Source organism: Nipponia nippon, unplaced genomic scaffold, assembly GCF_047370975.1.
Source record: "Nipponia nippon isolate SJK-2023a ecotype South Korea unplaced genomic scaffold, ASM4737097v1 scaffold_78, whole genome shotgun sequence".
NCBI classification, from domain to species: Eukaryota; Metazoa; Chordata; class Aves; order Pelecaniformes; family Threskiornithidae; genus Nipponia; species Nipponia nippon.
In genome coordinates this window covers 17047-26090 of record NW_028262400.1, presented here as the reverse complement: position 1 = coordinate 26090, position 9044 = coordinate 17047, and the positions used below count along the sequence as shown (strand labels likewise).

The 9044-nt window shown below is 52.6% G+C and overlaps 1 protein-coding gene across 1 annotated transcript; it reads right to left on the bottom strand.

Moving 5' to 3' along the window:
• Nucleotides 1-6929: 6929 nt before the first annotated feature.
• Nucleotides 6930-7865, bottom strand: LOC148050631 (olfactory receptor 14J1-like). The gene has a single exon (XM_087741142.1). The coding sequence runs from the start codon at nt 7863-7865 to the stop codon at nt 6930-6932; it is 936 nt and encodes a 311-aa protein (XP_087597268.1).
• Between the last annotated feature and the right edge of the window lie 1179 nt (nt 7866-9044).

Below are 9044 nucleotides of genomic sequence, written 5' to 3'. Positions count from 1 at the left end.
GTCCCCCTGTGGACTTTCATTACCCTGGCATTCACTGGAGAGAGACCACAACAGCATGCAAACAGACCTGGAGGTTTCTGGTGGGGTTTGGGACACAGTTTGGGACACAGGACTTCATAGCACAGCTGCCAGATTGGCCAAAAATGGTGACACTCACCTGCATCTGTTACTCTCACAGAAGGCAGAGCTGGCCATGGACGTGAAAACCAGTGTCAGCCTTGGCTGTCGTGACCATGCAATAGTGGGGTGTCACCTCCCAGGGGGAAGGAGAACAGAAGAGTGCAGATGATAGCCCTTAAAGCAGCAGACTTTGGCCTGGTCTTGTGACTTTAAGTGGGGGATCCCCTATGAGCAGCACAGAAGAACAGCAGAGCCCAGTACAGCTGGTCTGCAAGGACAGTGTCTTTCAAGTCCGAGTGTGTGCAGACCAAGAGTCAGGAAAACAAGCAGAGATCTCAAGGGAGAAGCGTGGGGAAACAGCAGACTCATGGGGGAAGCTCCATAGAAAAAAAGCAGCATACAAGAGGTGGATGCAAGGATTGAAACAAAGGAGGAATTCAGAAATATGGTGGGTTTTAGGAAAGCCAGAGCTCCCTTAGAGTTGACACTTGCAAGGGAGTTCAAGGGCACAATGTTACCATTTCAGGAACAGTTAAAGAAGAAATGAAGACAACATGTGGCCACTGCTGAATTGCGTTAGGTAGGTGTAGATAGGTGTGAGGCACTCTTGGCCTTTGTCTTCACCAGCAAGGTCTCCCAGTTCCGTGTGCCTAAGAGGCAGAACCGCAGGTGAAATCCAGCAGTGGATGGAGATCAAGTCAGGGGTTACTTAGGGAAGGTCAGCCCTTAATAGTCCCTTGGACCAGATGGGATGAATCCAAGGCTGTGGCTGTTGAGAGACCAGGCCGAGGTCATAGCAGGGCTGCTCTGCTACATTCTGGAAGGTCATCATGACTGGAGAAAGCCAAAGGCAACTCTTGCATACATCTTCTAAAAAGGCCCAAGGACTGAGCAGGGGAGTTACAGGCTGCAGTGACAGAGGCCAGGGGCTGCGTGGCTGGGCAGCAGCTCTGTGGAGAAGGCTCTGGTGGTCCTTGAGTTCCCTTAGGCAAAACGTGAGCCAGCAGAGGATGCTGGGCTGTGTGAGCAGGGCCACAGGCAGGAGAAGTGATTCTCCCCCTCTGCTCGGCACTTTTCACACCACATCCAGAATCCTTGCCCAGGTTTAGAGCCTGTGCAATGACAGTGAGACATGGGCAAAGAGGAGCCGCTTCACTGGAGGGCCACGAAGATGGCAATCCTTCCATTACCCTTCAAGTGTTTGTGTGATTTCCCCAACAATACCAGTATCTGCAACAAAAATAACAACAACAACAACAGCACTAATCTGCCTAAATAGAAATACCTGCAGTGGAGCAGTCTGCATCCATGGTAGCCACTTTGGGCAATGCCAATTAAATCAGTATTTGCAATATATGGCATGATACCCAATCCAAAAGTACATACCTAAAGCGGTTCAGAAGAAGGGCTGTTGTGGTTTAACTGGGCAGGCAGCTGAACACCATGCAGACGTTTGCTCGCTCCCCTGCCCGCAGTGGGATAGGGGAGAGAATTGGGAAAAACAAAACAAAACAAAACTGTGGGATGAGACAAAGACAGTTTAATAGGAGAGCAGAGGAAGATAAAATAATGATGATAATAACAACAACAACAACAACAACAACAACAAGAAAACATGCAAAACAAGTGATGGACAATGCAATTGCTCACCACCCGCTGGCTGATGCCCAGCCCATCCCCGAGCAGCAATCGCTGCCCCCCAGCAGATTTCCTCCAGTTTATTTACTGAGCATGACGTCATATGGTATGGAACAGGCTTTTGGCCAGGTTGGGTCAGCCCCCTGGCTGTGCTCCCTCCCAGCTTCTTGTGCAGCTGGCAGAGCATGGGAAGCTGAAAACTCCTTGACTAAGAGAAATACTACTTAAGTAAACCATCAGTGTTCTCGCAGCATTATTCTCATCCTAAATCCAAACCACAGCACTGTGCCACCTACTAGGAAGAAAATTAACTCTGTCTCAGCCGAAACCAAGAGGCTTGGGTACTATCAACTTCATTGCTAAAAGAGAGGGATTTTGAGGGAACTTCAGAGTTCCAGGTTCCTGTAGAAGATTTCAGGCCTCCAAGAAAGGAGCTGAAGATTACAGTTTTCAACTAGCCTAGCCTTTAGATCACTTCACGTGTGAGGGATCTGCTCCCCCATTTCAGTCATTGGCACCCAAAAACCTCACCTGCTTTGCCTTCCTCTCCTCCCAAAGCCTGACCAAGTGATGGGAGGAAAGGCAGCAAAAAGAGTGTAGGCCTCTGTGAATTAGCCGGGGTCTGGCACTTGGAGGGCCATGCTGTCATTCCCTTGTACGCCCCATAAAGAATCAAGCTGGGAAGTGTGCAAGTCTGACTCAACAAGGTTCATGGACAGGCAAGGCTGTGTCTCTGGCTGTGTCTGGAGACCCGTACACCTACAGTACAGATCAAGCTGGGTGAAAGTGGGCATAAATGGTCTCCAGGGCCCATGGACAGAGGTGGGGGTGGAAGCCACAGGTAATGCTGGTCAGGGCTGTGAAGGTCTATGGGTGCTCTCAGGGCCCTGAAAATATCCCCATGGGATCCCACCTGCCAGTGCCCTCAGTAGGCCAAATTCTTGTTCCCTGATGTGCAGGGTCTGCTCTCTGCTCCTCTCCTTCCCCATGTCCCTGAGGATCTGGAGACCACAAATTCATGGCCACTACAGCCTTCAGGTCTTCACATGCCTGACCAGCTCTTCCTCTTTTGGGAGTACCAGACCCAGGAGAGAAGAGGAGTGGGTGGCCCATTTAGAAGCTGACCAACACACAAGCCAACATCTAGCTTGTAACATGTCCCAGAGAGACCCTCCATATATGAGATGTCCTCACATCACACAAGGCTAACCCACTTCTCATCTCCCCTGTCAGTCTCTCCTCAAGACGCTATATCTCCATTATGAGAAAAGCTGTGGAACCTCTACTTCTCTACCTCAGCTCTTATTCCACTGATGTCACAGCTCTGTGATGGCACAGGGGGCTCCCGCTCTCTGTGCCCCAGGCTCTGGGCTTGGTGCCCATTTGGGTTGCAGCACCTCAGATGTGGCACCAGGGCCAAGGGCAGACTTGTCACATGGAAACCTGGTGCCCAGAGATGGGACCCCGTGTGTGGAAAGGCTTGGCTTCCCAGCAGAGGCACGCTGGAGTGGGTGGCAGGTGGTGCCATAATGATGGATGAGGTTCCCACACCGAGAGCAAAAGCTGCAGTCCCCAAGGGCACAGAGAAAGAGGCCTGGGCTGTGCAGCCCTGGCAGGAGAGGGCTTTGCTGTCCCAGGTGACTCTGCAGCACTGTGGGGCCTGTGCCAGAGGTGGAGCTGATTTGCAAGAAGGACAAGGTGCTGCTGAGAAAGTCCCTGGGGGAGGACAGACTGTGATCCAGCAACACTGACCAGCTGACCAGCTAGATACCAGCTCTGCAGCGAAGGACCTTGATATCCTGGAGGACAACAAGCTGAGCATGAGCCAGCAGTGCACCCCCATGGCAAAGGCCAACAGCCTCCTGGGCTGCATTAGGAAAAGCATGGCTGGCAGATGGAGGGAGGTGACCCTTGCCCTCCACTCAGCACTGGGGAGGCCCCATCTGGAGTGCTGTGTCCAGTGCGGGGCTCCTCACTACAATAAAGTTGTTGACCTACGAAAGCAAGTCCAGCAAAGGGCCATAAAGCTGGTTTAAGGGACTGCAGCATCTTTCATAGAAAGAAATGCTGAGAAATGTGGGACTGTTCAGTCTGGAGAAGAAAAGGCGCGGAGGGATCTTGTTAATGTGTATAAATACCTGACGGGAGGGCATGAAGACCAGGGAGCCAAACTCTTCTCAGTAGTTCCCAGTGACAAAACAAGGGGTGATGGACACAGCCAAAAACACATGAAATGCCATCTGAACCCAAGAAAGCACTTTTTGACTGTGAGGGTGGTCAACCACTGGAACAAGATGCCAAGAGAGGCTATGGAGTCTCCATCCATGGAGATATTCCAAACTCAGCTAGACAAGGTACCGAGCAACCTGCTCTAGCTGACCCTGCCTCAGCTGGGGGGTTGAACTAGACGATTTCCAGAGGTCCCTTCTAATCTCAGCATTTCCATCATTCTGTGAGTATAAAGGAGAAAAGTAAGAGAGAAAGAAAGGAACAACACCTAGCCTTGACCAGAAGTATGGTGGGATCCCATGGAGAGGACGCACTCTGGAGCAGGGGAGAAGTGTGAGGAAGAAGGAGTGACAGAGGTGTTCTTTACTGACTCCTAACCCCCTCTTCACCATCCCCCCTGCTCCTGGTGGTGTTGGGGTAGGTAGAAGAACTGGGAACAATGGAGTGATTTGAGCCTGAGGGAAAGTGTGAGGGGAATGGTCTTTAATATTTTTCTCATTGTTTCTCACAATCCAAATCTTTTTATAATTGGCAACAAATGAATTTGATCTTCCCTAAGTCAACGGGTCTTTGTCCATGATGGCAATCGGTAACTGATTTCCTTTACTTTATCTTGATCCAGGAGTTATTCCATCTTATTTTCTCCCTTTGTCCTGCTGAGGCAGGGGAGTGAGTGAGCAGCTGGGTGGGTGTATGGATACTGGCAAAGGCTAACCCACTACAGAAGCACCACATCAGGACTGCTGCATGCAGCATGGGGCTTCCCAGCAGAAGAAAGACCCTGACAGACTGGAGCAAGTCCTGCAGAGGCCAGAAGGGTGTCTGGGACCTGGAGCACATTATGGACAAGGAGAGGCTGAGAGAGAGGGGTTACTTAGAAATCATTCAGAACAAAGCACAGGAACAAGAACCCACTCCAGTTGGTGGGATCTCAATCAATGGAGATATTCAGTATTTGTTGTGACAAGGCCATGAGCACCTGTTCAAGCTGGATCTGCCTGAGAACGGGCTTGGCTGAGAGACCAGCTGTGGCAAGAGCTATTGGGCTTGTGTGTAATAAGTGTCAGTAGGAAACTGCTTCCCTTTTTCTGAACACTGGTGGTGGAGTTGGGTATCACTGAGCCCCAGAGGAGGATGGGGGTGACCATGCAGCAGAGGTCCCTTCTCAAGGATGGGATGTCCCAAGAGAGATGGAAATAGCCAGTGTGTGGGATGGATCTGGGAAAGTTTTACCAGGGCAGCTTCCGCAGAGTGTCCAGGGAACATGGCACAGACCTGGCCCCTCTCTTCTGCACCTTCGGTGCCTTGCTTCCTTCACCATGATGCCTGACTCTGCACTGTCAGCACCCTGCTGGCTGCCCCCACCCTGCACACTCACACAGCTTAGCTCTACACTGCTGCTTTCCTCTCCCGGGCACTTCCCAGCCCAGCCCAGCCCCTCCCCACCTCTCCCCACCTCCCCTGCCCTCTCCCCAGCCCAGCCCAGCAGCCCAGTCTCGGCTGGCCCCATGGCAGTGCCCACCACAGGGTGCTGCAGAGCTCTGGGCACTCACCCCACAGCCCCAGTCCCTCTGAAGGGCACAGCAGCTGCTGGGGAGAAGAGAGGGGGGGTTCAGGCTCCGCATCAGCCCCAGGGATGGTGCTGGCCCCAAGGGCACAAGGAAACAGAGGTTAGGCGCTCTCTGTCTCTCCTGAATTCATATTATACGTGACGCCCAACGCTGACTGAATTTGGCCCCTCCTCTGCTCCCACCAGCTCCAATCCCCAGGACGGCATGAGAGTCCTGGCGCTTCTCAGGCTGCTCCTGCATCTCTGCACTCTCCCTGCCCTCTGCCTGCTGGGCTCCTACTGACTCCAATGGCAGAGTCCTTGTTTTGCATACCTCAGTTTAATCATAGAATCATAGGATTGTTAAGGTTGGAAAGGACCCCAGAGATCATTGAGTCCAACCTCTTAACCTCACTGCCTGGTCCACCTCTAAGCCATGTCCCTAAGCACCACATCCACACGTTTTTTGAATACTTCCAGGGACTGTGATTGTACCACTTCCCTGGGCAGTCTGTTCCAATGCCTACCCACTCTCTCTGGGAAGACATTTTTCCTAATACCTAATCTAAATGTCCCCTGGCACAACTTGAGCCCATTTCCTCTTATCCTATGACTTGTTACTTGGGAGAAGAGACCGAGCCCCATCTCACTACAACCTCCTTTCAGGCAGTTGTAGAGAGCCATAAGGTCTCCCCTCAGCCTCCTCTTCTCCAAACTAAACAACCCCTACTCCCTCAGCTGCTCCTCGTAAGACTTGTGCTCTGGACACTTCAACAGCTTCAATAGCTTCATGTTTTGCTTTTGGAGGGGGTTCAAATCTGAGGGCCTTTCACCTTCTGAGCCTCCATTCATTTCAACCCCAGGGCACATGGTGGGTCCCCATCCTCTCCTCTCCTCACCCCTCCAAATTCATTTCCAGGGAGTCTCGTATATGCCATCAGTCCTGTCATACATGAAGAAACCTGAGGAGAGAATGGGAGCTCATGGACCATCTCCCCTGCCCCTGGACACCAAGAAGAGAGCTTTTAAATCCAGAACATTTGGTCCAGTGGAACACAATAGTACCATGAGCTTAACTCCCAAAACACTGAGGATACAAGAGATCAGACTCTTCAAAAAAACACTTCCTTGGACATTTTCTTGGCAGCAGCTTTGGAGGAAGAGCCCAGCCTTCAGGCACTGGACCTGCGAGATTCTGATTTATTGAAGAGCTGCTATTGTACATGCCAAATAGCACACAGTGTTGTGCAACATTCAGACACAATAAGATCAAGCCTCAAGACAAGTAGTATAAGCCCAGAAAATTATCTAGAAGCAGGATTATTGCGAGAGAAGAAGACAGACCCCTGGCCTAAGAAAGACTCTGGGAAATGTGATGAGAAGGGAAGGCAGGTTATTCTCGATGAAACAGCGGCCATTGGGTCATTTTCCATAGGGCATCCTTGAGCTCCTGGTTCCTCATGCTGTAGATGAGGGGGTTCACTGCTGGAGGCACCACACTGTACAGCACTGCCACCACTAAGTCAAGAACTAGGGAGGAGATGAAGGAGGACTTCAAGTAGGCAAACATGGCAGTGCTGACAAACAGGGAGACCACGGCCAGGTGAGGGAGGCACGTGGAAAAGGCTTTGTGCCGTCCCTGCTCAGAGGGGATCCTCAGCACGGCCCTGAGGATCTGCACATAGGACACCACAATAAATACAAAACACCCATATCCTAAACAGGCACTAACCACAAGAACACCAGCTTCCCTGAGGTAGGCACCTGAGCAGGAGAGCTTGAGGATCTGGCGGATTTCACAGAAGAACTGGTCCAGGGCATTGCCTTGGCAGAGGGGTAGCGAAAATGTGTTGGCCGTGTGCAGGAGAGAGTTGAGAAACCCAGTGCCCCAGGCAGCTGCTGCCATGTGGACACAAGCTCTGCTGCCCAGGAGGGTCCCGTAGTGCAGGGGTTTGCAGATGGCCACGTAGCGGTCATAGGCCATGACAGTGAGAAGAAAATACTCTCCTCCAACGAAGAAGAGAAAGAAAAAGACCTGTGCAGCACATCCCAAGAAGGAGATGGCCCTGGTGTCCCACAGGGAATTGGCCATGGCTTTGGGGAGAGTGGTGGAGATGGAGCCCAGGTCAAGAATGGAGAGGTTGAGGAGGAAGAAGTACATGGGGGTGTGGAGGCGGTCGTCACAGGCTATGGCGGTGATGATGAGGCCGTTGCCCAGGAGGGCAGCCAGGTAGATGCCCAGGAAGAGCCAGAAGTGCAAGAGCTGCAGCTCCTGTGTGTCTGCAAATGCCAGGAGGAGGAACTCATTCGTGGAGCTGCTATTGGACATCTGCTGCTTCTGGGCATGGAAACTGCCAAAGGAGAGAAAAGAGAAAAATTCAGAGAAGCTTCTCTGACCCAAATTTCATTCATTCATTGTGCAATACCTAAGGGTGCTTTTCTTTCCTGGGGGGCTGTTACTCAGCTCCGAGGCTTCAGCTCTGGTTTGTGCTGGCTGAGTGTGCTGTGCAGAGCCGTGCCCTCTCCCCAGGGGCTCCGGAAGGGTCAGCCCTGCTTTCCAGCAAGGACCCATGGAGGCAGCAACAGCCCCGGGTGTTTGGAGGGAGGCTTCCTGGGGAGGAGTTCCCTGTGCTGCACTAGAGCGGAGGGCAAAAAGCCCAGAAGGACGCTTTCTTCCCCAGAGGATGGTGGGAGATGAGGTGCAGCAAATATGTTGCGTTATACTGTGTTTTAGTATTCAGACACCCCCATCCCACTTGGGAAATGGTCTTGGAAGGGCTGAAATTCCCCGGTTGCCCCGTTGCCTCAGTGCAAACCTCCGTCAGTGCTCCCATGCAGGAGGGCTGCTCTGTCCATCAGCCTGGTGCCCAGCTGCTCTGGGCTTGCACCGCTCTCAGCTGCAGGACGACTGCACCCAGAGGTTGCTCTGCAAAAGACACTGGAGTGTCCTGGGAGCAGAGGGGTCCTGTTCCAGGTGCAGAGTTCAAAACACCTCTCCTTTCCAGCACAGCTCTGCGGAGTATGAGGAAGAGGACAGGGCAAGGATGCTGATTGGCATGGGCAGATCGGGTGCTCTCAGACATCTCCTAGGTCCTGCAGGAGAGCTGTGCCCTTCTGGAGGGATGCTCACAGCCCCGCAGGACTCCCTGTCCAGCATAATCAGGTGTCTTAAGGTGCTCTCTGCTAAGGGAAGCAGTGCCTCATTGCCCAAGCACTGAGTGCAGTGTCTGGAGCCTGAAAAATGAAGAGAGGGCTTGGGCACCTTGGTCCCATGGAAACACCTCCAGGGCAGCGCCCTCCAGGTCAGGGCCAGAGCAGGCACTCCACACCCCCACCCCTTGCCCCACACCACCACCGTTACTGCCAGGGACCCCACGAGCAGGAAGAAGAGCAGCACAAGCAGGGGCAGGAACAAAGAAGAACTCTGTGACTCTCCTCCTAAGGGAAGCAAGGAGAGGAGAGGCGTCCGGGCACTCAGGAAAGCCTTCTCCTTACCCAGCAGAGCACA

What these genes read in the sequence shown, in the direction of transcription:
- LOC148050631 (XM_087741142.1), bottom strand. Translation starts at nt 7,865, where the DNA reads ATGTCCAATAGCAGCTCCACGAATGAGTTCCTCCTCCTGGCATTTGCA.